General features: G+C 67.5%; 2 protein-coding genes across 3 annotated transcripts; one reads left to right on the top strand and one right to left on the bottom strand.

Moving 5' to 3' along the window:
* Nucleotides 1–879: 879 nt before the first annotated feature.
* PLEKHG3 (pleckstrin homology and RhoGEF domain containing G3) lies at nucleotides 880–8,956 on the top strand. The gene is made up of 16 exons (XM_040067594.1): nucleotides 880–898; nucleotides 3,472–3,788; nucleotides 3,877–3,977; nucleotides 4,077–4,146; nucleotides 4,228–4,274; nucleotides 4,350–4,500; nucleotides 4,636–4,770; nucleotides 4,885–5,067; nucleotides 5,302–5,394; nucleotides 5,478–5,564; nucleotides 5,677–5,710; nucleotides 5,796–5,903; nucleotides 6,049–6,252; nucleotides 6,369–6,376; nucleotides 6,461–6,640; nucleotides 6,887–8,956. Exons 2-16 carry the CDS (start codon nucleotides 3,510–3,512, stop codon nucleotides 8,453–8,455), a joined length of 3,249 nt encoding a protein of 1,082 aa, XP_039923528.1. The 5' UTR covers nucleotides 880–898; nucleotides 3,472–3,509; the 3' UTR covers nucleotides 8,456–8,956.
* On the bottom strand, nucleotides 8,916–27,130 carry SPTB (spectrin beta, erythrocytic). 2 transcript variants are annotated; one of them, XM_040066271.2, is made up of 36 exons: nucleotides 27,098–27,130; nucleotides 23,570–23,767; nucleotides 23,344–23,495; nucleotides 23,001–23,174; nucleotides 22,800–22,891; nucleotides 22,637–22,717; nucleotides 22,428–22,543; nucleotides 22,136–22,248; nucleotides 21,869–22,056; nucleotides 21,670–21,787; nucleotides 21,161–21,319; nucleotides 20,775–21,077; nucleotides 20,473–20,623; nucleotides 19,513–20,380; nucleotides 19,292–19,429; nucleotides 18,445–19,204; nucleotides 18,150–18,352; nucleotides 17,976–18,066; nucleotides 17,752–17,898; nucleotides 16,941–17,204; nucleotides 16,593–16,808; nucleotides 16,421–16,510; nucleotides 16,048–16,323; nucleotides 15,583–15,713; nucleotides 15,127–15,331; nucleotides 14,670–15,044; nucleotides 14,284–14,528; nucleotides 14,063–14,201; nucleotides 13,901–13,985; nucleotides 13,617–13,813; nucleotides 13,421–13,530; nucleotides 13,071–13,155; nucleotides 10,589–10,758; nucleotides 10,326–10,499; nucleotides 10,208–10,250; nucleotides 8,916–9,793 (listed from the first exon to the last, which is right to left on the bottom strand). In XM_040066271.2, the coding sequence occupies exons 2-36, from the start codon at nucleotides 23,715–23,717 to the stop codon at nucleotides 9,623–9,625; spliced, it is 6,978 nt and encodes a 2,325-aa protein (XP_039922205.1). In that variant the 5' UTR covers nucleotides 23,718–23,767; nucleotides 27,098–27,130; the 3' UTR covers nucleotides 8,916–9,622. The 2 variants fall into 2 exon arrangements, with proteins under 2 accessions (XP_039922205.1, XP_039922207.1); XM_040066273.2 differs by lacking the exons at nucleotides 8,916–9,793; nucleotides 10,208–10,250; nucleotides 10,326–10,499; nucleotides 10,589–10,758 and adding an exon at nucleotides 10,851–12,797.
* Between the last annotated feature and the right edge of the window lie 794 nt (nucleotides 27,131–27,924).

Below are 27,924 nucleotides of genomic sequence, written 5' to 3'. Positions count from 1 at the left end.
CGCCAGTGCCAGTGCCGGGCCTGGCCAAGCTCCCGCTCTGCTCGGAACAATCCGGCCTTTGAGCGGGATCCAGCGCCTGCCTGTAGAATGGGCCCATTCTGGTGGCAGGTGCCGTCAGGGGCCGGGGGCTCCAGCTGGCCCCCAGCTTTATCCGGGGGGGGGGGGATTGAAGCCCCCCGTGTTGATGTGGGGAGCTGGCACACAGCTGGATTCGGGAGCTCAAGCGCCATGGCAGTGCCAGGGCCGTGCACCGGTCATGGAAGGGGCTGAGGCGGGATGGAGGGGCACCGGGGCCCGCGGGCACCCACCCCGCCTTGGCACCGAGGGGCGCCCGGCATCCACCCCGCGGCTGTGGCAGCGGGTGTCGGTGTCCCTGTCGGCGTCCCCTCGGGCAGGAATGGGGGTTGTCCATGGCGGGGGTGGGACCCCTTCGGGTGCCCGTGTCCCCTGGGAAGGTACCCCACGGATGTGGGCTCCCGTCCCGCCATGCTCGGTGCACCCCGGGACAGGATCGCGAATGTCCCGGGACCGTCTCGGGACTGTGCCCGGACAGTACCGGGATCACGCCAGAAACACGCCTAGTTCTGTACCGGAACAGTACCAGGACAGTGCCGGGACACTACCTGGACCATACCTGGACTGTGCCGGGACCGTGTCAGGACTGTACCAAGACTGTACCGGAACCATGCCTGGACCGGACCGGGACCGGGACGGTACCGGAGCGTGCCCCGCGGTCACGCCCGGGCTCACTACGGTACCGTCCCGCTCCCATTCCCGGGAGTCCCCGTTCCCGGGGCCGGGCGGGGCGGCCGCTGTCCCCGCCCCGGGGCGCTCCCGCCGCTTCCTGCGGGCACGGCCGGGACGGGGCGGGTCGGGGCGGCGGCGGTAGCGGAGCGCGGTGAGTCCGGCCCGGGCGGGAACGGGACACGGCCGTGGGGTCCACGGGAGGGGAGCCGGGGGTCCCCCGCCGGGCGGGAGGGGGCGGCCCCGAGGGTCCTCCCGGCAGAGGGGGGTCTGCCGGTGGGGCAGGATCCGGGGGTCCCGGTGCTACAGGAGCCGTTGCATCCCGGTGAAGCGGGAGCCGAGGGTCCCGGTGGAGTGGGAGTCGTTGCATCCCAGTGGAGTGGGATCGCTGGGTCCCGATGGGGCGGGAGCCGCTGCATTCCCGCGCGGCAGGATCTGTGGGTCCCTGTGGAGCAGGATCCGTGGGTCCTGGTGGGGCGGGAGCCGTTCCATCCCGGTGGAGCAGGATCCACGGGCCCTGGTTAGGCAGGATTCGTGAGTCCAGGGATGCCCGGAGTGAGGCAGGAGCTGGGGGGTCCCCACGAAGTGGGAGTTTGGGGATACCGGGGTCCCCGAGGGGCAGGGGACAGCAAGACCTCGGGGTGCCGGGAGACCGCCGGGACAGGAACCCAGAGAAATTGGGGGTGGCCCTCAGGCCGAGGCCGGGGTGCAGGACAGGCGGTGGCACGTGGGGTGACCCCGGACAGGGGTCCCAGCTGGGAAGCGGGGGTGTCCTGCGCCCCTTCTTCGGGATTAGGCGGCGCGACGCCACGGGCGCCGGGCACTAAGAAGCTTTGTCAGCCCCGGGGGTCGGTGCCGCCTTGTCCCGGGAATGCCGTGACACGGAGACCCCCGCGGTGCCGAGCCCCCCGAGTCCCCGCGGGCGGGAGCGCCCAGCCCGTGCCCGCCGGGCAGCGGCGGTGCCAGCCGGGGCCGGGAGCGACGGCCGCGGCAGCTGCGCCGGAGCCGGCGGCGACCTCCCCGCTCCCAAGGCCGCTGGGATTCTGGAAAATGCCTGGAAATGGTGAACCGCCTGCCCTTATATGGCTCCGGCGGGCTGGCGCGCCGCGGCCCCTCTCCCGGCGTGCTGTGCCGTGCCGTGCCGTGCCGGGATCCTGGGAAAACGCCGTGGGCTGTGCCTCGCGCCCCAACTCCCGCGCTGGAATGTGCAACTGGGCCGGCGATCCCACGGCGGGGAGAAAATCCCCACCTCACTCCCGCCGGCCCCGGCGGCTCGGCACAACAAACCCGGCCCCTGCCTCAGTTTCCCCCGCCGGGGTGTCCCGGGGAGCCACCGGAGCCCCCTGTCCGGCGCTCCAGGGGGATCGCCCGTCCTCTGTGGCGGGGCTGGGGAGGGTCGGGGGCGTGAAGGTCAGAGCTAATCCCACCCGGAGCTGGCGGCAGCGGGAGGGCTCTGGGCGGCCGCCCGCCCGCCGAGGTGATACTGGGGAGGGGGGGTAAGAGGATCAACACCCCCGATCCCCGGGGCGGGATGACGGTGGCCGATCGGCCAAGGCGAGTGGCCGCCGTCCCGGTGACGTGGGACCGGCGCCGTAATCCCGGTGCTCTGAGCGGATTAGGAGGGCCGAGGGTGGCCTTCGGGGACGAGCTGCGGTAGCCACAAATCCCCGGGTGTTAGGTGGGGGAGACCCTCTCTGGTCCCCCGGTGCTACCTGGGGGTCTCCTCTTGCCACCCGGGCAGGGTGGAATAGGAGTCGGACGCTGCCGGGAGGGATGTTCGGGGTCTTCTGTCTCTGCTATCACCGGCTGGGTGCCCCTGCCGCCGCCCCGGGGTCGAGGTGACCCTGGGACCGGGCACCCCACGCCTGTAGGGGTGAGGAATTTGGGGGCTGGGGGAGCTGCTCCCCAAATCACCCAGATCCGGGTGCCAGGAGGTGCCCCACGGCGGGGTCGGATGTGCCAGCACCCGGGGTCCCGGCCGGTGGCACCACTGGGGACACGGGCCCGACCGAACCCCACTTAGGAGGCACCGCGGTGGCGTCTTGGGGGGCTCCTGGCGTGCTCGGGGGAGCCCCGGGGAGGGCGGTGGCTGCACGGTGGGTGCGGGGAAGCGCCGGCGGGAACCGGCCTGACCGGTTGGGTGCCGGCACCGGGGGTGCCGGGGGGCTCGGGCGGCCACGCCGGCGGCGCAGCACGTGGCCCTGCTCAAGGTCACTGTCCCCAGGGCCACCCGCCGCGGTGAGCGGGCTCAGGGGCCTCGACACTCCCACACGCTGTGCCGCTGCCCGCTGTTTTCTGGGCGTCCCCAACCGCGTTTGTGGCACCGAGCGGTTTTCGGGGACACGGGAGGATCCCGGCAGCACCGGTGCTCCGGAAGGGCGAGCCGGCGCTGAGCTCACCTGGAAAGTGTCCCGTGGGCGCGGCGGTGACGCACGGCCCCGGTGGGTGGGGGCAGAGGCGCTCGTCCCACCTGGTCCCAGCACCCCGTCCCCGGGTCTGGGATGAGGAGGAGGAGGGGATGAATTCCCAAATCTCAGCGTCGATGGGCCATGCAGAGACTCTGTTGTGCCGTACCCGGGGATTTTGGGGGTTGGGGGATGCTAGCACCTCTTGGCACAGAGGCTTTGGCCGCCGGGACTCCTCATCAGGGTGACCCCCCCCTTGGTGCCACACACCACCCGTATTTGGGGGCTCTCCACACCCCCTAAGCCGCTGTTCTCCCCCCAGAGCCGCCCCGTGCCCGGCTGGTGCCAGGGGATGCCGGGATGCCGGTTCCCGCCTGCCCAGAGCGCCCTGCCCTGAGCCTGGAGCCCGGCCGTGCCATGGAGGATCCGCCCGGCTGCGCCAGGACCGAGGCGTGGGCCGAGGGGCTCCATAACGCCAACAACAACGCGTCCCCGGGGGGGTGGCCGGGTGCCCGCGGTGGGCACCCCCTGGCAGCTTTCGGGGGTCCCGGGGCCAAGCCCAGCTACCTGGACCGCGTGGTGCAGGAGATCGTGGAGTCGGAGCGCACCTACTCCCGGGACCTGCGCAGCATCGTGGAGGTAAGTGCTGGGGGACGCGCGGGGGCACAGCCCTCGGGCACGGTTTGGGGCCTGGGGGTGCAATGGTGCTGCCGTGGGTGCCCGGCAGGGTTACCTGGGCAAGATCATCGACGCGGAGGAGCCGGTGCTGCGACCCGAGCAGGTCAGCGCGCTCTTCGGGAACATCGAGGACATCTACGAGCTCAGCAGGTGGGGGAGCAGGTGCCACTGGGAGGTGGCAGGGGAGTGACCCTGTCCCGCGGGTGTGTGGGGAGCTTGTGGTGACCCCGTCCTCTCCGTGCCCCCCAGCACCCTCCTGCAGAACCTGGAGAGCTGCGCCAACGACCCCGTGGCTGTGGCCGTGTGCTTCGTCACCCGGGTAAGGGCCGGGGGCACTGTGGGGACACCGGGGGGGACACGTGGTCGTACCAGGCTCTCACTGCGCTCCCCTTTCCCGCAGAGCCAGGAATTTGCCATCTACACCCAGTACTGCAACAACTACCCCAGGTGGGCAGGGGGCACAGCTGGGTGAGCAGGGGGCACAGGGGCAGGCAGGGATCTGAGCCCCCTCCCTGCCTGCAGCTCGGTGGCGGCACTGACTGAGTGCATGAGGAGCAAGGTCCAGGCACGGTTCCTGCGGGAATGCCAGGAGCGGCTGCGCCACGCGCTGCCCCTCGGAGCCTACCTGCTTAAGCCTGTCCAGAGGATCCTCAAGTACCACCTGCTGCTCCAGGTGAGCTCCTGGTGCCCGGCATGGCACGGTGCAGGCATGGCCTGGGCGCCTGGCACGGCCTGGGGTGACACGGGGAGCAGCCCAGGCACCAGGCACGGCGCATTCCCGTGTCCTGATTCCACGTGCTGTGCCCAGGAGATCGCCAGGCACTTCGAGCACAAGGCGGGGGATGACTACGAGCTGGTGCTGGAGGCCATCGACACCATGACCTGCGTGGCCTGGTACATCAATGACATGAAGCGCAAGCACGAGCACGCCATCCGCCAGCAGGTGGGCACCGGGGGGACACCAGGGACGCGCCGCAGGGGCGGTGGGTGGCACCAGGTGACGCGAGATGGGCACCGTGGCGGGGCTGCTGACGCCCCTGTCTCCGTGTCCGGGCAGGAGATCCAGTCTCTGCTGCTGGGCTGGAAGGGGCCGGACCTGACGAGCTACGGGGAGCTGGTGCTGGAGGGCACATTTCGGGCGCAGCGGGTGCGCCACGACCGTGCCCTCTTCCTCTTCGACAAGGCCCTGCTCATCACCAAGCGCCGCGGCGACCACTATGTCTACAAGAGCCACATTCCGGTGCGGGATAAGGATGGGAGGCTCTGAGGGTGACAGGGGTGGGGAGCCCACTGGGTGCCAGGGACACCCGTGGATGCTCGGGATGGAGGAATAGGATGGGTGCCAGGAACCCCAGGGGGTGCTGGGGTTCGGGGAGCTGGGGAATGCTGGGAATGGGGGAGCCCAGTGGGTGGCAGGGACCCTGGTGGGTGCTGGGGTGGGAAGTTCCAGGGATGCTGACGCCTCTCCCGGCAGTGCTCCTCGCTGATGCTGATCGAGAGCACGCGGGACTCACTGTGCTTCAGCCTGGCACACTACAAGCACGGCAAGCAGCAGCACAGCCTGCAGGTAGGAGGGCATGGGGCGGGGGGCAGCCTGGGGTCTCCCCAGGACCCCCTGCTTGACCCCACAGCCCTCCCTGTGCCCCCCAGGCCAAGAGCGTGGAGGAGAAGCGCTTGTGGACTCACCACATCAAGCGGCTCATCCTGGAGAACCACCATGCCACCATCCCCCAAAAGGTGAGGGTGGTGGGGCGGGCACCTCACTGGCAGCAGGGACCCCACGGCACGGCGAGGGGGGACAGCTGTACCCCACCTTTGCCCCATTTCTCTCCATCCTCCCTCCACCCAGGCTAAGGAAGCCATCCTGGAGATGGACCTGTTCTGTAAGTGCCAGCAGTGCCCTGCCATCCCCTCTCTGCCTCGCTCTGTCCCCCCCATTTTCCCCGGTGTCACTCCCTGTCCCCACAGACCCCCCGCGCTTGCCCCGCTGCAGCCCCGAGCGCCTGAAGAAGAGCTGGTCCTGCCAGCCCCTGGCTGACGCTGCCACCGAGCCACTCCAGGGACGCCGGCAGTCTGGTGAGAGCCACGTGTCACCAGCGTTCCTGCCGTCCCGTGTGTTCCCATGTGCTACCCCACCGTCCACGCTGTGGCTGGGTGACACCAATGCCCATAGGGAGGGTGGCACTGGGTGCTGACGGTGCCCCTGTCCCTGTTCCCACAGAGCCCTTCCAGCACCAGGGGCACACGGAGGCGCTGCTGGAGCGGCTGCAGGGACACGGCGGGCGCAGGCAGTCGGGTGTGGACAGCAGACAGGATCAGGGGGCTCGGGGTGCTGATGAGTTGGGGGACACGGGGGTGACGCCACTGCCACCTCCCCTCCCCGCAGAGCCCGCCAAGCACGACCTGTGGCACCTGGGCGAGCGAGGTGAGCCGGCAGGACCACGGCACCGGTGTGGCAGGCGGAGGGGTGGCTGGGGACTGTGGGGGGAATTTTGGGTGCTCCCTCCACTAATCTCTGCTTTTCTCTCTCCCGGCTGGCAGGGCTGAAGGTAAGGCCAGGTGTGGTGGGTTGGGGTGCCCGGTGCCTCCGGCCCTAGCACGGGGCGCTGAGCCCGGTGCTCACCCCCACACAGAACACCGGCAGCGATGGGGCACTCCTGGAAGTGGGGGAGCCACCCCAGCACCCCAGAGCCTGGGCGGCGGCTGAGGACATGGTGGCAGAAGGAGAGGAGGAGGAGGAAGAGGAGGCATTGGGCAAGGACTGCCAGGAGGAGTTGCCGGGGGCCGGGGATCTGCTGGAGCCGCAGGAGGAGGTACCTACACCAGCCCTTCAAACCCCAGGGAGGGCATGCAGAGCGCCCCAGATCGCTTCTGGGGCACTCCCGCATCGCTCCTGGGGTACCCCGCATCACTGCTGGGACATCCCGCGCCACTCCAGGGCGCCCCATGCTGCTCCCAGCACCCCCTCCCAGCCTCCCAGGGCTTGGCTGGGATTTATCCTGCTCGGAGCACCTGGGTGACCCCCCCAACTCACGATTTCCCGTGTTTGTCTCGCCCAGGCCGGGGGACACCCATGGGTGCCAGAGAGCCCCAAGCGGCCGAGCAGCTGGGGGCCGGGGAGCTGTGAGAAGGTCGGTGCAACCCCCCGGCCCTCGCCCGGGGCTGCCCAGGGACCCAGCACCCACCCCCCTAACAGCAGTGCTGGCGAGCACCCCAGGGTCCCCAAATCCCCGTCCCTGCTGGGGACCCTGGTGCTGCCCAGCGGGGACGGGGAACCGGAGCGCGCTGCGGAGGATTTGCAGGTGCTGAGCAGCGAGGAGGAGGAGGAGGAAGAAGAAGAGGAAGGGGAAGGAGCCGCCAGCATCCTGCCACCCTCAGTGCTGGACCAGGCCAGCGTCATCGCGGAGCGGTTCGGCGGCGGCGGCAGCTTGTCCCGGAGGAGCAGCCTGGCGCTGGAGGGACCGCTGGGACGCACCCCCAGCCACGGTGGCAGCACCCTCAGCCTGGATGGGGGCCCCCCGCTCGAATCCGGGGAGCCCGGGGGGTCCCGCAGTGCCATCCCCTCGCCCGAGCCCTTCACCAGAGCCCGCCGGGAATCGCTGCTCTCCAACCGGGACCGCCTGCTCCTCGACAAGATCAAGAGCTACTATGGCCACGCCGAGCACCGCGATGCCGGTTTCGGGGTGCGCCGCCGTGAGAGCCTCTCCTTCATCCCGAAGGGGCTGGTGCGGAGCTCCGTGTGCCGCCTCAATGGGCTCCCACGGCCCCCCGAGAGCCCTGAGCCCCCCACGCAGCCCGAGGCCCCGGAGCCGTGCCAGGAGAATGGGGCGCAGCCCCCCGAGCCGCTGCTCATCGTGGAGGAGGATGATGCGGGCGCCGCGGCGTCGCCTCCGGGGCCATCCCCGCAGCTGCTGCTGACGCCCCCTCACCTGGGCACCAAGGTGTACCAGCTGGCGCGGCAGTACAGCCTCCGCATCAAGAGCCGCCGCGCCGGCACCCGCCGCCCCCCGCTGCTGCTGCGGGAGGACGGGGACCCCCATCCCAGCACCCCATCGCTGGCCGCGCCGCGGGACGAGGCTCCGGTGGCGTCCCCGTCCCCGCGTGCTCCCCGCAGCCCCCCGAGCCCCGTGGGCGCCGAGCCCTTTGCCTGGCCCGACGTGCGGGAGCTCCGCGCCCGTTTCGGTGCCCCGCGGCCGCCGCCGGTGAGCCGCAGCCGCTCGGCGCCCGAGGGTCCTGGCCGCGGCGGGCGCCCGGCCGGGAAGGAGCGGGGCGGCGGCCGGAGCCGCAGCGCCGAGGCCAACGGGGGCTCCGACACCCCGAGCCCAGCGCCGGCCAGGTACAGCAGTGACGGGGCGCTGTGGGTGGCGGCCGAAGCCCCTCTTGGTCCCGGGCAGCGGGTGCTGGTGCTGGAGCGGCTGCCGGAGCCCCCGACCTACGTGCAGATCCGCTCGCCCACCACGCGGGAGAAGATCTGCCTGAAGGCGGTGGTGGAGCGCTGCAAAGCCTACCAGGCGTCCGAGGAGTACCGGCGGCGCTGCCCCGAGCCCCCCGGCAGCCCCGAGCCCCTGCGCCACGGCCTCGTCAGGGACCTGCGGCAGAAGTTTCAGACCCTCGATGCTGCCAGCTAGGGGCAGGGACGGGGTAGAAGGCGTGGACCCCCACGGGAAGGAACACCCCGTGGACCTGCAGCCTTCCTGGCATTGAATGGACCACCAATTTACCTGGAAGAAAGGCACCCCAGGCTCCTTGGAAGAAGGAGACCTTTGGGAACTTCCAATCTGCCCAGGAGAAGGGGCACCCCCGTGGACCTCCAGTCCTCCTGGAAGAAGGAGCACCCTATGGATACCCGGCTTGTCCAGAGGGGGAACCCCATGGAGCCCCGACCTACCTTGAAGAAGGGGCACCCGCTGGACTGCCCCTACCCACCTGACAGAAGGAGCACCCTGGGGAGTCCCAACCTGCTCTGGACAAGGGACGCCTCCCGTTCTCTCTGCCCACAGCACCGGGGCACCTCAAGAACCTCCCACTACAAACGCCAGAGGCCACCCGTGCCCCGTAGGCACCCAGCACCGCACCCTGCTTGCTTTTACATCTTTATTAGAAAAAAAAACCCCAAACTGAACCGAAAGTTCCTCTGTGGTCGCCCACCCCCTCTCCAGGGTGTCTCGGCCCGGCTGTGGGGTGCAGCGGGCCACCCCACCCCGGCTGGGGGGGTGCACGGGATTGGGGGTGCCAGAGAGGGGCCCCCATGGGCTGACGCTCTTTGGTTGGTGCCTGCGGGGGCCAGGGGGGTCCCCCCTCTGCACCCACGCGTTGCGGGGGGGTGTTTTATGGCTTTGGGGGGCACCCACGCGCCCCCCGCGCGGGTGCTGTGGGGGGGAGGTCCATGCACACCTGTGGGGTGCACACCTGTGCCGTGCGTGCGGAGGGGGGCCGGGGGTGCACCTGCATGCGGGGACACACGTGTGCAGACGTGTGCGTGCAGGGACACGGACGGGCACGGGGGGCACGCGCCTGGGGGGGAGGGCACCTGCGGCCGCCTCCGCGCAGGGCTGTGCCTGAAGCGTGTAAATGTATGTATATATATAAATACAAATATATATATATATATACACCCTGCACACGGACACGTGTGCTCGTGGGGGCAGGGGGGCTCCTGCCCACGCGTGACCCCCGCATGCCCCTCTAGACCTGGTGGCACCTGTACAGGCGCCGCACACGCGTGTCCTTAACGCACGCGTGGCCCCGCTGGCGTGACCTGGGGTGTCATCCCCCCCACCCGCCATCCGGGGGGGTTATTTCTTTTTTGGGAAGAAGCTGAAGCGTTTCTCCTTGTCCTTGCGGGGCAGGGAGGCTTCGGGGGGGGCCGGGGGTATGGGCAGGGGGAGGCTCTGCACCTTCCCGCGGCTGCCCCGGCATTCCGTGATGGCTGCGCTCAGCCCCTGCAGCCAGGCCTGCAGCTCCTCCTGCGGGCACAGCGGCGTGGTCGGGGGGGGCTTCCCTGGCCCCTCAGCAGCGTCCCAGCCAACCCTAGGGCCCCCTGAGTGATGCCAGTTGCTCCAAGTCTTCCGCAGGCACCCCTGCCCCTCGGGCACTGCCAGCCCCTCACCGTGTCCCCATGGCACCCCTGGCCATCCCCTTCCCCTCTGAGCATTGGTGACCACACTTCCCGGCTATCCGTGCGTACCCGTCACTGCTGGCCACCGCCACATCCCCTGGACAACTACAGCCACCCCACATACCCCTGGTGTCCCCCTGGAAACACCCGGCCACCACCCACATCCCCTTGGGCACTGCTGACCACCACCACATCCCCCATCCACCCTGTACCCCCCGGGCTCCACCAGCCACCCCGTGTCCCCTCCCAGGCCACCCCTCACCTCATCCTTGCCATGGAACAGCCACTCACTGCCATTGCTGAGCCTAGGGACAGAGCACAGACACCAACCAGTGCCACGCGTGCCCCCCGTGCCACCCCGCACGGCGCCGCGCCCTCACCTGAGCTTGAAGACGTGTTTCTTCTTCTTGTAGCCCGCGGGCACCTCGCAGCGGGCGTCCCACAGCCCCAGGGGCTCCTCGCCCTGGCACGGCAGCCCCAGCGCGCGGCTCTTGGCATCCTTGAAGAAGGCGAGCTGGCCGCCCCGCAGGACGCAGTACCGCGTGCTCCACGACCTGCGCCAGCGCCGTGTCACCCCGGGGACACCGCCCCGCCGGGGACAGACAGACACCGCGCTCGCCGCCGCCGCCACCGCTGTGCCTACCGGTTGGACGCGCGCTTGGTGGCCGCCTCCAGGTCGTGCTTGCGGCCGAGGTAGCCCTCCAGCTGGACGCTGCTGACGCGGGCGGGCAGCGTGGCCGGCTCCTCCGGCTCCTCCCGCGGCGGCCGTGGGGTCGGCGGCGCCGGCTCCTCGTCACCTGTCCTCGGTGCCAGCTGTTCCGAGGCAACAGCGCGGTTACGCCGCAGCGTCGCCCACCCGTTGCCGCCGACGGGCCCACGGCAAGGGGTTGTCCCCTCCCGCGGTGGCACTGGGCACACGGGTTGCTGGCACCAGTGGGTCATGGACCTCGGTCTGGTCGCCCCCGGGTCTCCGTACCGGTGACCTCACCAGCTCCGGAATGTGGGAACTGGTGTCTACTGGGAGGACCCAGCGAGTGGTTGGATGCCAATGGCCCCACCAGTTGCGACAGGTGGGAACTGGTGACTGCTGGGAGGACCGCTCAGCATCCCCATGCCAGATGTGATCCCCCAGTGAGTGTATGGGATCCTGCAGTGAGAACAGCCCTGGGACCCTCCGTGCAGTGCCAGTGACCCCGACAGAGCCAGTGTGTGGGAACTGATGATTATTGGGAAAACCCCAGTGAGCATCTGGGACAAGATCCAGCCCTGGGACTCAGTGTCAATGTGTGTGTGTGTGTGTGTCCACATGTGGAGGAGCTGGTGGATACTAGGAGGACCCCAGTGAGTGGCTGGGACGTGGGCCAGCCCTGGAACCCCCCAGTCTTGGTGCCAGTGTTTCCTCAGATTTGGAGTGATGAGGCTGAACCAAGCCAGGTGAGCAGTCCTGGGAGCCACTTCAGTGTTGTCGCCAGCCCAGGGGACACAGGGACAGTGGGAGGTCTGGCTGGGGACCGTGGCATCGGTGCCATCATCTCAAGGCACCAGTGGTGTCCGACGAAGGGGTTAGGTCATCCAGCTGGGTACCACAGGAGGGGCTTGGCCAGGGCCCCTGTCCCCAGGGAGCCAGGAAATGCCCATGTCCCCAAGCAGGCAGCGATCTTGACCCCAGATGTGTAGTCAGGGTTCTTGTCCCCAAGCAGGTGAATGTGATCTTGTTCCAAGGGAGGCGGGAGATGTCCCAGGTAGAGGGGGGTCCTGTCCCCAAGCAGGGAAAAGCGTCTGTGTTCCTGAGCAGGCAAAGACCACCCTGTCCCCAAGGAGCCAGAAGATTCCCATGTCCCAAAGAACACAGCAGGACCCTGTCCCCAAGGAGATGCCCGTGTCCCCGAGCCAGCAGAAATGTTCTTGTCCCCAAGGAGGTTCTCAAGGATCCTGTCCCCATGCAGGGGAAAGTGATCTGGTCCCCAGGGATCCGGAGGATGGCCATGTTCCCGAGCAGGCTGGCAGCAAGCAGAGAGCACTCCTTGTCCCCAAGCAGTTGAGCGTGGCCATGTCCCCAAGCAGGCAGAGAGGATCCTGTTCCTGAGTAGCCGGAAGATGTGCATGTCCCTGCGCTGGCAGAAACGATCTTGCCCCAAGGAGCCAGGAGATGCTCTTTTCCCCAAGCAGGCAGAAGAGGCAGAAGGGGTTCCTGTCCCCAAGGAGTCAGAGGATGCCCATGTCCCTGAGTAAGCTGGCAGTAAGCAGAGAGGGCTACCGTCCCCAGGCTGATGAAAGTGGCCATGTCCCCAAGCAGGCAGGGATATGCTCTCCCTGAGTAGCCAGAAGATCCCCATGTCCCTGACCAGGCACGAATGAGCTTGTTCCCATGTAGGCACTCAAGGATCCTGTCCCCGGACAGGGGAGAGTGATCTGGTCCCTGAGGAGCCAGGAGATGCCCATGTCCCCAGGCAGGCAGGCAGAAGAGGCAGAAGGGGTTCCCGTCCCCAAGCAGGCAGAGCCACAGAGAGCCATCGTGTCCCTGCGCAGGCAGAGCACGTGGGAGGAGCAGAGAGCCGGCAGCGAGCGCAGGGGCTGGCACGGGTGACAGTGACAATGCCCTGTGGGCGACGATGTCTGCCTCGAAGGGTGACAGTGCTGCAGGGTGTAACGATGCCCCACAGGGTGCTGCTGATGTCTTGCAGAGTGACAACGCTCCATACGGTGACTGTGTCTCTTGGGGTGACGATGCTCCACAGGGTGATAATGACCCACAGGGTGACAACGCCCCGCAGGGTGATGATGTCCCGTACAGCAATGATGTCCCTTGGGCTGACACGGTGGCCCCAGGGCAGACACTGCAGCTCTGGCTGCTGCACAGATCCCAGACACATGCATACATTGTGGGTGCCACCCCCATTGTCACCCCAGGAGCTGGGGCAAAGGAGACCTCCCCTTTGCCCACCCGGCCTTCTTGGGGTAATTCAACATTTATTCAACACAAGGCAAGGACAAGGATAGGGTTGGGAATGCGGGGATCTGTCAACACGATGAGGTCACACTCACAGGGGGTGCCAGGAGCCGGGGACATGCAGGGACACCTTTTTGGTCGTCGGGGAAGGTAAAAGCTAAACTCAAGAACTGACCGGCTCTGGTCCATCCGTAGTGGGCAGCGAAGTATCCTGTGTGCTTGCATCCTTCTTCTCCTCCTCTTCCTCCTCCTCCTCGGACCTGCACAGGGAGACAGCCGGTCAGCATCCCCGTCCTAGACATGATTCCACAGGGATGGGGCTAGCTGCTGCCCTCCTGAGGGGTGAAAGCCCTGTCAGGGTGAGGCGTGACCTTCATCTCTCTTCTTCATCAGCATCAATTTATTGCTTGGAAAAGGCAAATCGCTAAAAAGCCCCTTAATGCCAAAAAACATCCTTAATGGTTTGAGAAGAGGGATGTGGAAACAGCGTCCCTGGTCACATGGAATGATGGTGGCATCCCTTACCCGGCCTCCAGCACCCCATCCAGATCCAGGCAGTAGTCGGGAGCTTCGGAGCGCGTCGTCCCGTCCCGCACCAGCCCCTCACGCAGAGACCGCCCGCCCAGGAGCTCCAGCTGCCAGGCAAGGAGTGAAGGTGTTAAGGGATGGGGAGAGAGACTGCGGCAGGGCAGGCAGAGGCCTCATCCCGGGCCTTTCTCACCGTTGTCAGCTTCCTGAGGGCGGCAATGCGCTCCTCCCAAGTGGCGGAGGACTTCTCAAAAGCCTCATGCCGCTTCAGCAGCTTCTCCACCGCATCCACCGTCTGCCCGTAGTCGCTGCTGGCCAGGTAGGGCTCCTGGGCCATGAGCCACGACTCGGCCACCGAGGCGTCGCGGGAGAACTGGCACACCTCCAGCACTGTGGGAGGGATGGGCAGCGCTCAGCCCCCGGGCCACCCGCCCCCGGCGCTGCCGCGCTCCTCCCCGGCACCCCCGGAGCACTCACGCAGCCGCAGCCGCTCCCAGCGCTGCTCCCACGTCTCCATCATGGCTTTCCGCTTGTCCACCAGCTCCACCAGCTTTGCCTTGATCTGTGAGGGGATGCTGGCTGTTAGGGGGTGGCCCAGACAGCATCATCCCCACTGGCCCCCATCCCTTATTCCCTCACCTCTGGTGAGTCCTGGTGCTTGCGCTGCAGCAGCTTCTTGCCCAGCTCGATGCAGGTGGTGAAGTTCTTGCCCCGAGCATCCACCTCAGCCTTAATTCCCTGGTGGTATTTCATCAGCAGCTCCACTGAGGAGACATCCCTGAGAGGACACAGAGGCACCAGGGTCAGTGATGCCATCGGTTCCATGTCCCATCCCAGGTGCCTGCTGGGTGCATCCGTACCTGGGTTTCTCCTGTGTCTCAATCTGCCGGACAGTGCTCTCCATCCAGGAGAGCAGATCCCGTGCCATGCTGAAGAAGCGGTGCTTGTCAGCCGTGTCCACCAGCCGTGCCCGGCGCCCGCTGCACGCTTCCAGCAGCTCCTGCAGCGCTCGGGACACCTCCTGCTCCTGCTCCTGGATCCCAGCCTCCTTCTCCCCAGCGTAGGCGGTCTGCAGGCGCGCTGCCGTCTCCCGAAACTGCTGCACCTGCACGAGCCACGGAACGGCGTGGGTTGGAAGGGACCTCAAAGACCACTGAGCCCAGCCTCCCGCCACAGGTTAGGGACACCTTCCACGAGACCACGGAGAACGCTGAGCGCTGGCATCCGCGTCAGGCTGGAGCCTCACCTGTGCCTCCAGCAGCTGGAGGTCCCTCTCAAAGGCGCTGTGCATGCGGTGGAAAGCCTCCACCGTGCCAGCATCCTCGCCCAGATCCTGGGGCAGTTCCTGGCGTCGGGTGGCGATGAGGGCCAGCAGCTCAGCACCGTCGTAGAAGTATTTGTGGAGGTCGTGGGAGGCAGCGAGGAGCTGCATGCGGGTGTCGATCAGCTCCAGGAGGTCGGCCCAGCTCTCGTTCAGCCCGTCCTTCCACTCGGCTATGGTGGCCGCCTCGATGTGCCCCGCGTCAATGAGGTCCTCAATGGTCAGGTTCACCCGGTCCACACGCTCCTGCCCCACGTTCCCTGTCTCCCGCGCGAACTCACGGAACTTCTCCCGCAGGAGCTGCACGGAGGGAAGAGAGGAGTCGAGTCGCCCCCCGTCAAGCCACCTGCCGGCGCCACCACATCCACCCTGTGACCCTCACCATGACATGGTCCAGATCCTGCCCCATCTCCGGGGAGGAAGCAACCACATCGCGCTCGGCAATCCACTGCTCCAGCTCTTCCACCTCCCGCTTCAGCTGGAAGAGGTGGGACATGTTCTCCAGGCGCCGGCGGCGCTCCTCGGCCGCCTCCTTCAGCCCCGCGTAGTGCTTGTCCACCTGGCCCTGCAGCCGGATGATCTGCTCCCTGCGCGGCCCCGGCACACAGACACCCAGTTCTCAGCCACGAACAAATGTCCCCGACCCAGCCGTGTTGACATCTGGGGGGGTTGGGGGCGAAGGACCCGCTCTGTGCTCCCCATATCCCTCTCCGACCACCTCCCTTGGCCCGACTGGAGCAGCTGACGCTGCCAGAGCTCCAGCCAAACCCCCACCCACACGGCGTTGAGGGCACTGGGGTCGCCCCAAAGGACCGGGGACGTGTGGCGTGGCACCTACCCCTCGGGGTGGCCAGCAGAGAGCAGCTGCTGCGCCCTCCCCGCCAGCTCCTTGATTGTTTGTCCGTAGTCCTCGATGGAGCGCAGCTGCCGCACGTGTCTCTTCAGCATCATCAAGCAGCTCTCCTCATCCTATGGCATGGAAAACATCGGTGCCATCAGCAGCTGGCATGGCTGGGGGACAGGGACTAGGGTCTAGACTCGGCGCCTGCCCTGCAGGAATGCCCTGCCTCTGTCTGATGCCACAGGGAGCAATGGTGAGCTCAGTGGGGCACGGCATGGAATGGGATGGATGGCGTGTAACGGCACGGGAACGACACGTGAGAGCGGGACACACCACGGTGCGTCACACGTGGATGATGTCCAACAGAACAGCGTGGCACAGCCTGGGTCAACGCTGGACATCCCAGCAAGGCACGGCCCAGCGCAGCACAGACCCGGAGCACCACAGGGAATCGCTCCTCACCTTTGGTTTCTCCTCGGGTCCCATGAAGAGCTCCTGCTCGCTGACCCAGGCCTCGGCCTCGTCGGCATCCAGGTAGTACTGCTGGGCCTCTTCGGCCTCCCGCAGGCGCCGGTGCCGCGCGGCTGCCTCCTCCTGCAGCGTCTCCCACAGGGCCCGCAGCTCCCGTGCCTGTGCCGCCAGCTCCGGGCCCGGCTCCTCGCCGCTCCCCGCTGCCTCTCCCCGGCTCAGCACCTCACCCAGGCGGGGGGCATGGCCCGCCAGCTCCTTCTGCAGTGTCTGCCAGCACGAGGGAAGTCGCAGCGAGAGTCACCCACGGGTCGGATCCCAGCGGACCGCCCGGGATGGTGGCTGCTGCTGCAGGACCCGGGCTCACCTCATTCCTCTTGGTCAGGCGCTGCACGGTTGGGAGGTCGGTGCCGTGATCCGTTGACCTCGCCAGGGAAAGCCGCTCCTGCACCCACAGCTGCGGGAAGGAGAACACATTGAGACCCCTGCAGCATCCACAGGTACCTGCCCCCGGCCCCCGCCACAGCAAGGATGCTCACCGTTTCGTCCTCCAAATCCCGCCCCAGCTGGTACATGGCCTTGGCAGTCTCCAGCTCCTTCCTCTTCCTCTCCAGTGGCTCCAGCAGCTCAAGGACTCGCTGCCGGAGCATCTGCTCCTGCCTGGTGGCATCTGGCACGTCCCCAGCACCAGGGGTGCCCTGCCACCCCAGTTCCTCCAGCTCCTTCATCCATGTTCTCACTTGCTCCTCCAGTCTCTGGCAGGGGGAATCCATGTGAGTTAGGGATCCGAGCGAAGACGGAGAACCCCCGTCCCATTTGGGAACCAACTCCATCGCCTTGGACCTCCCGCCCCTTCCCAAAGGACCCAGCGAGGTGCCAGCACCCACCGTCAACCTCTTCAGCAGCAGGTTGGTGGCGGTGAGGTCCTTGACCTTCTCGGCGTGGCGCAGCTCCTCCTGCGCCCGCCCCAGCCAGCTCTCCAGCTCCCCGTAGCTCCGGGCGTACAGCGCCGAGCGCTCGGCCTCGAACAGCTGCCGGCCCTTGTCCTCGGCGGCACCGTGCAGCTCGGCCCAGCGCCGGCGCAGCTCCTCCAGCCGCTGCGTCACCGCCGCGCCGTACTGCGGCTTGCGCGTGGCCAGCTCCGTCCCCTCCTGCGGAAACAGCAGTGGGCACTGCGGCACGGGGACACCCCACCCGTGCAGCAGGCTGGGAGCATTCCAGAGCCCTGGAATCGTCAATGTTGGGAGACGCCACTCGGGTCGTCGAGTCCAACCATTCCCCCATAACTGCCACGGCCACCACGAACACGTGTCCCCGAATGCCACACCCACGCAGCTTTTAAATCCTTCCAGGGACAGGGATTCTACCACTGCCACGGGCGGTCTTTGCCAGGGCTGCACAACCTTTTCACCAAAATTTTCCCTACTATCCAATCAAAACCTGCCCTGGTGCAACTTGAGGCTATTTCCTCTCGTCCTTTCCCTTGTTTCCTGGGAGAAGAGCCCAAGCCCCAACTGGCTGCACCCTCCCCACCAGAGAGTTGTAGCGAGCAAGAAGGTCCCCCCCCAGCCTTCTTTTCTCCAGGCTGAGCCTCCCAGCTCCCTCAGCAATTCCTCATGCTCCAGACCCTTCCCCAACTCTGCTCCCGACCCTTCCCCAACTCTGCTCCCCATCTCCAATCACGGTGTTGGCACCCACCGCCTCAATCTTCTCCAGCCAGCTCTGGTTGGGTGCCAGCTCAGCCACGAAAGCCTGGTGCTTCTGCCACTTGCTGTGGAGACCACGGGCTTCTCCATAGGAGACATCCTGAGCCATCAGCATCTTCTCATCCACCCAGGCATCAAACTGCAGGGAAGTGGTGTCAGTGCTCAGCCGGTGGGGACCCCCCCCAGTGATGCCCCTCAGCCAGGCTGCGCTCCTACCTCACGGCAGCTCTGCAGGAAGGTCTGCAGGTCGTGGTTGTCCTGCATCAAACCCGCTGCCTCTTCCACCTTGTCCATGACGGCTCCGTGCCTGGCAGGGAACCACGGATGCGCGGCATCAGCTCCGCTGCCCGCACGCTGCCCACCCACCCGCCGGCCCTGAGCCGGACTCACCGCTCCTGGAGAGTTCGGCACTTCTCGGAGATCTTCTCAGCAAAGATGTTCTCCTCAGCCACCAGCTTGGTGCCACCGGCCACCACGTCCGGGACCTTCTTGGCATTGCTCTCCACACCAGCACGGAAGTTCTGGAAGCGGTGCAGGGCAGCAGCCGAACCCTCCAGCGTGGAGGGCAGCTCCAGGTGGGACAGCGTGTACTCCTGAGAGGCACAGCAAGGGATCAGCGTGCAGTCACCTGTTTTCGGGGCGCCCACGAGCTGAGAGACCCGAAGGACATCGCTCCAGCACCCACCTGCTTGGTGAGGAGGATCTCCGCCTGCTTGGTGTCGCGAAGGAACTCCTGGAAGTTGCGGCACTGGGTGAGGAAGCGCTTCCGAGCCTCTGCCATCTTGCCCAGGGCAGCCCAGCCGTCCTTCACGCCGCCCAGGCGCTGCCGCAGCCCCTCGTATTCGGGGTCCGTCTGTCCCCCCAGCACCCGCTCCCCCGCTTCCGCCAGGGCCGCAAAGGCTCCCGCGTGCTCCTCGGCATCGCGCCGAGCCGCTTCGTGCCGCTGCAGCATCTCCTCCGCCTCCCCCAGCGACGCCGGCACCTCGTCGACGGCAGCCACGGCCTTCTGAGCGCTGAAGAGCCATGCCTGGAAGTCATCCAGGTCCTGCAGGAAACTCCGGAGCTGCCCGGCTTCCCCCAGGGACGCGGCGCGCTCTGCCAGGGCCGCCTGCAGCTCGTCCCAGGCGGACGTGGCCACCGCCAGCTTCTGGGCCACCTCCGTGGCCGCCTCGGGCCTCTCCTCGGCCAGGCGCTCGGCTTGGGAGCGCAGGGCGGCCAGGCGGTCCTGGGCCACCGCCAGCTCCCGCTCGATGCCGTAGAGCTTGCGCTGGGTGGCCAGGACGCCGGCCAGGTCGCGGCCCAGCTCGGCCGTGGCCTCCACCGCCCGCGCTTTGCCCCGCAGCCATTTCTGGGTCTCCTCGGACTCCAGGTTGTAGTTGAGGAGGCGCAGCGCCGAGCCCACGGCCCGCTGGCGCTCCGACACCAGCTCTCGGAACCGGGCCCACCTGCGGGACAGAGGCGGGCGATGGCGGGGAGGGCTCCGTGTCGCCGCCTCGCTCGCCCGCCCGCCCCGGCAGCGCCCGCCGCCGTACCTCTCGTTGAGCTGCTCCCGGCACTGCCGGACCTGCGGGCTCCGGGGGTGCCCGCTAGCCAGGAGCCCGTCGGCTGCCTGGTTGACTGCGGCGATCTGGGAAGCCACGGTGTGCATGTCTTGCTCCAGCCCGTCCAACCTGCGGGGACGCCCGGGCTCAGAACCAGCAGCCGCCGAGCACGGGGCACCGGCAGCGCCGCCAGGGCAGGGGCTCCTTCCTACCTGCGCTGCGTCACGTCCAGGTCCTCCAGCGTCTGCGGCACCTCCAGCTCTCCCAGCCAGGTCTCCTTGGAGCCCATCCAGAGGTGGCAGGCGTCGCTCTCCCCGAAGACAGTGTAGAGGTCCAGGGCGTCCTGCAGCTGGCGGCCGCGGCGCTCGGCCAGCGCGGCCGCCTCGGCGTGCAGCTCCCGCAAGGCCGCCAGCCGGCTCTGCGCCTCGGGGCCGGCGCGCAGCTCCGCCGGGAAGCCCTCGGCCTGCCGGGCCAGCCTGTCCAGCTGCTCCCGGGCGGCCGCCAGCTCGTCCAGCAGCTCCTGGTGCTGCCGCAGCAGGACGAGGGTGCGGGATTCGTCCTGGCCCAGCTCCTCGGCGGCCGCCCGCCGGCGGGCATCCTGCAGCCCCTCCGCCAGCTCCTCCACCTCCGCCTGGAACTGGAAGAAGCCCTCGGCTTCCCGCAGGCCGCGCCGTCGGAACGCCGCCAGCTCCTCCAGCTGCGCCCACAGCGCCCGCACGGCCGCCCCCCGCTCCCGCAGCCGCTCCGCCGCCCGGCCCGCGGCCGCCAGCCCCTCGCCCACCGCCAGCGTCTGCTCCAGCCGCCCGCCCCGGCTCCGCATCTCGGCCTCGAAGGCAGCGTGCCGGCGCTGGAGCAGCAGCACGCCCGGCAGGTCCTTCCCGAAGTCCAGGGAGGAGTAGAGCTGCTCCTGCTCCTTGATCCAGCTCTCTGCCTCGTCCAGCTCCCACAGGCAGGTCCAGAGGGAGCGGGATTGCTCCAGCAAGGCTCTCCTCCGCGCTGCCAGTACTTGCAGCTCTCGCCGGCACATCTCCAGGTGGCTGACGCGGTCCCGGATGACTTTGGGGTCGCAGGGACGATAGCCTGGGCAGGGAGCGAGGGGGGATGCTCGTCAGTACAGTGTCCCGCTTTCCCCTGGCCATGCCGGGGATGCGGGGGTGTCCTGGCGCACCTACCCTCAGCCTCAGCGAAGCGGAGGGCGGCAGCGCTGATGGCCCGGGTCTTCTCTGCCTGAATGGCCATGTCGGCCTCCAGCAGACGGTGGGTCTGCAGCAGCTCCTCCGCCTCCAGAAGGTGCTTCCCAGATTCGGGAGATGCCAGCTTCACCTGTACAAGACCCTCAGCCGTTACCCACCGACACCCAAAACTCAGTGCCAGCACCCCAACATCTCACCTCCCTCCCCAGTGAACTCCCACCAACACCTGGTGGGACAAAGACACCTTGCCCGTGGCACCACACCCAATGCCCAGAGCTCACCTTGACCTCATCCATCCAGTCGATGCAATGGAGCATCTCCTGGAAGAGGTGCTGCAGGGTGAGGTTCATCTCCAGGCGCTGGCGCCGGGCAGCCAGCAGCTCCAGGAGCTGCTCCCAGAGACGCAGGATGTTGTCCTTCCGCCCATTGATGCGCTGGATGTCATGGTAGCCTTCCAGCTCCAGCTCCTTGGCCACCGCCTCAATGGCCTGCACCCTCTCCCTGTAGGCAGCCGTGTCCGTCTCGATGGCCTCGTGCTTCTTCTTGGCTGCCTCCACCGCTGCCAGGTCCTGCCCAAAGTTGTCCTGCCCCGGCACAGAGCCTGTGGTGAGGCTCTGGCGAGCTCCCCAGGGTGGGGGTCCCAAGGGCGGGTGGTCCCCCTCCTCACCTGGGCCACCAGGCGCTGGTTCTCGCTCAGCCAGGCCTCCCGCATGGCCGCTTTGCGGTCAAAGCGCCGTGCCAGCTGCTCCAGCTTCTCCTGGCGGATCAGCTCGTTGCGCAGCGCCAGCTCCCGCTCGTGCTCCGCTTTCTCCAGCTGCTCCCAGGCCTGGGGGAAGGCGGCACTGGACAGGTGGCACCCGTATCCCACATCCCCCCCACCCGTGTCTTGTTCTGCTGGCGAACCCTGGAGTGGCCCCCAGGTGGAGGAACACAACCTGCTGTGGGAGGGATCAGTCCCATCCCAGTATGGATTCAGCATGTTCTGGCACGGACCTGAACTGCCTTAGGAGATAGACCCAAGCTGCTCCGGGACCCATCCCATCCTGCCCGAGGACCCAAACTGCTCGGGGATAGACCCAGTCTGCCCCAGGGGAGGAATTCCGTTTCCCCCAGGAGATGGACCTGACTCGACCACAGGAGACAGCCCCCAGCTACCACAGCAGACAGAGCCCATACCCGGTTGATGTCAGAGACCAGGCGCCCCTCGTGTGGGGTGTAGACACGCTGGTTGTTGGCCCTCATCCGTGACTGGATGGTGAAGAGCAGCACCTCCAGGTTGCCCTTCTCCTGAAACCTGCCCCAGAGAGAGCTCAGCGTTGGGCACCCTTGGGTGCCCCACGCCACCGGGCGGGCACGGGGAGCAGGGGGCTCTTACTTGGGGGGCTTCTCCACGGTGCGGTAGGTGCTGAAGGCTTGCAGCTGGTGCTGCACGCCGGCCAGCGAGTTGGCGAAGCTGCGGCTGTTGAGGGAGGCGATGGTCTGCTCGATCCAGGTGAGCAGGTCGGACGCCAGCCCCCCATAGCCCTCGATCATCCGCTCTGTCTCCTTGGCGTGCTCGATGACCTGCGGTGGTGCTGGGGGTGAGCACGAGGGGCCGGCACCCCGAGAGAACACCTCTGACCGCCTCAACGCTGTTCCCTACCTTGCCCAGGCGCCTTCCCTCCACCTCCAGCACCTTCATCTTGGAGAAGTAGTGGTAGAAGGCCACCACGTAGGTGATGATGGACTTCTCATCAGGGTTCTCCGTGAACACATCTGCCCGGTGCGAGCGAGAGGCGTCACTCCCGACCCGACCTCGACCCACTTCACAGGCCCCGCAACCTCCTGAGGTCCCTCCTGTGCCCACCCAGGCCCTCCTTCCCTGTATTGGGAACCTCTCTGTGCTTCACAGAGCCTGGGAATGTCCCAGGGAAAACTGACAGCGACTGCCTCACCTTCAGGGTCGAGGAGAGGGGTGATGCCCAGGTGCCGCTCTGCCACGCTGAAAGCATGCTCCAGGTTGTGCCGGGCATTGGATTTGGTAAGGTTTTGGAAGTCAACCAGCTCAGGCCTGGGGACAGAAGGTGCGAGACAGCGGTGACGCAGCTGTTGGGACATCTCTCAGTGCCACTGCCGCCCCAGTGCCTGCTGCTGTGCCCCCTACCTGTGCCTGTGGATGAGGGCGTTGAAGGCCAGCCCGTCCTTCCAGCTTGAGGTGAAGTTGGTGACGTTCACGTGGGGGTACCTGCGATGGGGACAGGGTGTCACTGTCACCCTCTGGACACTCCCGGGCCCTGACGCAGTCACGTGGCGATCCCACCACCTACCCTGCTGTTTTCATCTGGCACCAGAGCAGAAGTGCATCCCTGGCAGAGCGCGTCTCCCGGCCCTCCTGTGTCTCCACGATGATGTCCTGGATCTGGGGGCAAAAGGACATTGTGGAGTTACAACAGCAGTTCCATGGAGGGTGGCTCCCACTCGGGAATGAGGCGGGGAGCCGAGGGATGCCCAAAACCACCTGTCCTCACCTGGAAGCGGAGGATGATGGTCCAGATGAGGCCGAGGACAAGGCGGTGGTTGCCGTCCACGATATCGTGGGAGCCCATGTTCTCCAGGTGCACCCGCTGCTCCTTCAGGAACTGCAGCGCCTTGTCCACATTCTCCAGGCAGTGGATCCGCATCCGGCCCTTGGTGGGCTTGGGCTGGGGTGTGACAATGCTCAGCACCCTCCCTTCCACACCAGGCACCCTGCCAGGGGACACCCCCGCGCCTATGCCACCACCCCGACCCTCGGGCAGCGCCGACAGAGGTGGTGTGGCACAGCGTGGCAGGCCACAGGCCCCAGCGTCCCCATCTGGAGGGGATTCCTACCAGAAGCTCTCCTGACAGCACTTCCAGCAGCTTGATGAGCACCCGCCCGTCCCGGAGGTCCATGTAGAGGTCCGAGATGCGGCAGGTGACACGAGCCAGGTGCGAGTTCACCCACTTGGTGAAGGTTTTCTTCTGCACGGCCTCCCGCTCATCTGCAGGGACAGCAGTCACGGGGTCACCGGCAGTGGGGACAACCCGGGCAGGACCCAGGGGACCTGCCACCCACCTGCCAGGGCTTTGATGCGGGAGCGCTCGAAGAGCCGTGCCGAGCTGTTGTCGTTGTCCAGCTCGTCGTCGGACGCATCCCAGCGGACGTTGATGCGGCTGTACTGCTGCTGCAGCTCCAGCTGCTCGTAGTCATTGGCCGAGGTCATGGTCCCAGCGTGCCCCGGCCCGGTGGCCGTCGGCTACCGGCGAGAGGCCCCTGGGGGACAGCGGGACCGTGAGCATCAGCGGCTCGCTGGCCCTGCGGCACGTGGGGATTTGCGGCTCAGAACCTCGGGATAAGCCGCTCAGAGGGATTAAGCCTCGCCCCACCCAGGTGTTGGGGGGGCACCTGGCAGCTGCCCGCTCCAGGACCCCCCGTGCTGAGCCCCGCCGAGCTGGGCTAATGGCTAATTACTGTGTTGCATCCCTGCCCGTGTCCCTCTGCGAAGCTGAAACCCCAGCCCGGGTCCCCAGAGGTGTTCCCCCAATCCTTGGATGCCCCCAAGGGAAGGGGCTGCTCCTCGCCGCCACCCTGACCCCTGCGTCGCACAGGGGCTTCGCCAGCACTGGTGGCAGAAAGTGGGTGACAGCTGCCGGCAGGGGGGGGCCACCCACTCCCGGGGACATTTGAGACACAGATAGGACGTGGCCGGTATCTAAAAATGCCTCTGAGCAGCTGTCGGTGGCTGCTGGGGCCCCTGAGGGGTGCGAGGAGATGGGCTTGGGGCTCCCCGCAGCCAGCAGCACGTCCAGGATCTCCCCTGCAACCCGGAGCTGCACGGAGCCCTCACTTGTCGGTGCCAGGGGGAACCCCGTGTGCCCCAAATCCCTGCTGCCCCTGTGAGCTGTGACAGCCCGTGGGCCCCCAGGGCCCCCTCAGATGCCCCGGGCATCCCTGGGGTCCCCCCCGCAGGGTTATCGGGGCAGCCCAGGCTGTGCCGCGCCCCAACTGCGCACCCTAATCGGGGCGGCGCAGGCAGGGCCCTGGCTTGGACCTGGAGGCACCGGGAGCGTGCAAGGACGTGGAGGAGCCTGCAGGAGGGTGGGCAAGGCAGCAACGACACGCAGGAGCGCACCAGAGTGTGCCAGTGAGAGGGAGGGCACAGAGGAGGGTGGCAGAGTGTGTACCTGTGAGCCAGGGCATGCAGGGACTCGTCACAGCATCCACATGTGAACGAGGACATACAGAAGTGTGACAGAGTGCACCTGTGAGCAAGGACACACAGGGACGTGCCAGAGCATGCACGGGTGAACGAGGACAAGTAGAAACGTGCCAGCGTGTGTATGCCTGAGCACGGACATGCGGGAAACACACCGGAGTGTGCATGGGATGCACACAGCAGGCACTCGAGTGGGTGCAGGGCCATGCAGGTGTGTACCGGAGCAGGCAGGAGGGTGCTGGAGCTGGGCCTGCAGCCCCTCATGCCGTGACTCCGTGCCTCTGCCAGAGCACCCAGCTTGCCCTGGCAGGAAAGCCCTGTGGGAGACCAAATTTTGGGATTTTTTTTTCCCCCCGCAAAACTTCAGGGACTGACAGAAGAATGGGTGCGCTAAGTTGTGCCGGGTCTCGGCAGGATACCTCAGTTCTGACTGTGTCCCTGACAATACGGCAGCGGGGCCATGGATGTGAGCATCCAAGGAGGAGAAAGAGGAGGAGGAAGAGGAGGAGGAGATGACGCCGAAGGGAGCCACAGCAGCCCCACGGGAGCATTCCAAGCGCGGGCGCTCACCCACCCTTTAAATCTCCCTCCGCCGCACCGGCGCCTCCCGAGCATCCCTCCCTGCCACAGCCACGCCGCCACCAGCACCCGCCACCCGGGAATTGTCATTCCTCCCGCTCGGCGTGCAGAAAGCTGGGAATGCCAGCATGCCGGCCTCGCCGCCAGCATCCTGCGGCCGTGGCCCGGGCAGCGTTGCCTTCCCCGGCCAGCGGCTCGGCACGGTGAATCAGCACTTCCCGGTGAGGGGCTGGCACCGTGCCACCACCACGGTCCCCCCGCCGGGCACAGGGAGTGTCCCCCCACACCCCAAGGGCAGCCGGGGCAGTGGTTGGCACCTGGCACCTACAGCACCCTCAAACTCGTTCCCTGGCTCACCCCTCGCAGCCGCAGCATGCTGCCGGAAAGCCCATTCCCAGCGTGCAGAAACTCATCAGAATCCCCCAAAACACCCCCAAAATTCTGCCCCATCACCGCCGCCCAGAGGCTGGCGCGTCCCCGTCGCGCCGCTTCACCGGAACGCTTGGATTTAGCCTCTCCCCCATATCCACAGGCGGCCGTGCTCCGGTTGGGAAGGGGCAGGAACCAGGGGGCATCCCCCCGGCCCCCCAACTGTCTCCTGCCTGCCAGGTGCGGGGCCAGGGCCGGGAGCAGATGGTCCCTCTCGGCACGGCCGCACGGCACAGCACGGGGCGCTTGGGCATGGAAAGGCACGGCACAGCTCCTCCGGCTGCGATGCCCTGCTCCGGCCAGGGCTCCCCGGCCACGCTCCCACCTGCCAGGAGGATTTGGGCTTCCCCAGGGCCACATGCCGGCCGTGCCAGGACCGTCCCATGTCACCCAAGCCGGTGACACGCACACGTGCTGACACTCCACAGACATTTTTGGCTATAAATAGGCCTCCCCTGCACACGGCGCCAGCCGAGCCCTGCTCCCTTCTTAGAAGCTGCCCCCCCCCGCACCCCAAAATCGCCAGACAGTGCCCCAAAACCACATGATAGCTGTAAAATACTCTGTGGGGGGCCAAGCTGGCACCCAGCAAGGTTTTCCGAGTCTCCTGCGCTTGCCACCGTTTTCCGGGGCGCCCCAATCCTCTGGTTTGGGAGCTGGAGATTTATAAAGGGAAAAACTGGGAAATCGGGCCTGGGGAGCCCCTAGGTTATTGGGGTGAGGGTAAGAATTCCCCCAGCCCAACGCCCACCCCTGAGCAACCTCCTGGCATCGGGACAAGGGGGCCCAAGGGCACGGCACCCCAAAAACCCTTCCCAGGAACTCCAGTTTGCCCGGTTTCTAAAAACAGGGGGACAAAGTGGGTTGGGTGATGCGTCCCACCGAGACCCTCAGGACTCAGCTCTTCCACCGCGTCCCAACAGTGCTGGGAGCACCGAGGACTGCTGTGGGGAGCCCTCCAGGGGTTGGCACCCCAGGAAAAGTGTCCCCAGGGTGTCCCCACACTGTCCCCGGGCTGTCCCCTGGGTGTCCCTAGAAAGTCACCGCCGCTCGCCCGCCCCGTCCTTCCCGAGAGCAGCCCCGAGGGACACGGGGTGACAGCAGACTCCCCGCCGCAGGGCGAAAAGGGGGTTCAGGCTCCCCGGAGGACTCTTCACCCCCGCCACCAAACTTTCCTCCGTGCCCACCCGTCTCCCTCCCCCCGTACCGCGCCCGGTGTTCGGTGCCGCACCCCCCGCCCGGTATCCCTGGGGCGGGCAGCGCCTGCCGGTTTGCCCCCCCCCCCCCGCCGCGTGTCCCCGGGGACCGGCGCCTCCCGCGGTCCCCCGGTCCCTCCCGTGTTCCCCGGAGCGGCGCATCCCGGTGCGGCGGGGTCTCACCTGCGCGGGGCGGCGGGCGGGCGAGCGGCGGCGGCGGCGGCGGGGCCGGTGCGGGAGCGGGGCGGGGGGAGCGGAGCCGCCCTGCACCGCGATATAAATAACATTATCTGGGCGCGCAGGGACATTCCTACCCGGAGCCGGCGGCGCTGCCCGGCCCCGATAGCCCCGCTCCCCCCGGGAGGGCCGGGCCGAGCCGACCGGGCGGGCGGGGACGGGGATGGGCGCAGGGACGGGGACGGGGACGGGCCGCCCGCCCCGCAATGCAGCACAGCGGCGCCCCCCGGCCGCCAGCGCCACCGGCACCGGCAGCGGCACCGACACCGGCAACACCGGCGTCGGCAGCATCACTGGCGGCGGCACCGGCAGCAGCGCCGGCGGCACCGGCGCCTCCTCCGGGCTGCGGAGAGGCGCAGCGCCCCGCCGACACCGGCGGGGGTCCCCGGCCGTCCGCCGCGGGCCAGCCCACGTGTCCCCCGCTAGCCCTGGATGGCCCCCAGCTAGTCCCAGGCATCCCTCAGCTTGCCCTAGGTGTCCTCCACCAGCCGTGTGAGTTCCCCGACCCGTCCCAGGCACCCCACAGTTAGACCTCAGTGTCCTCCAGCTCGTCCCAGGCACCCCCTAATTGGCCCTGGGTGACCCCCGCCGGCCCTGGATGTCCTCCAGCTAGTCCGTGGTGCTCTCCGTCTAATCCAGGCAGTCCCCAGCTAGCCCTGGATGACCCCCAGCTAGCCCAAGCCGCCCTACAATCAGCCCAGGGTGTTCCCCACCGTCCCCGGATGCCCCCCAACTAGTCATGGGCACCCCGCACCTGGCCCTGGGTGTTTCCC

The sequence above is a fragment of the Hirundo rustica genome, chromosome 6 (genome assembly GCF_015227805.2).
Source record: "Hirundo rustica isolate bHirRus1 chromosome 6, bHirRus1.pri.v3, whole genome shotgun sequence".
NCBI classification, from domain to species: Eukaryota; Metazoa; Chordata; class Aves; order Passeriformes; family Hirundinidae; genus Hirundo; species Hirundo rustica.
This window is presented reverse-complemented; position numbering and strand designations above follow the sequence as displayed.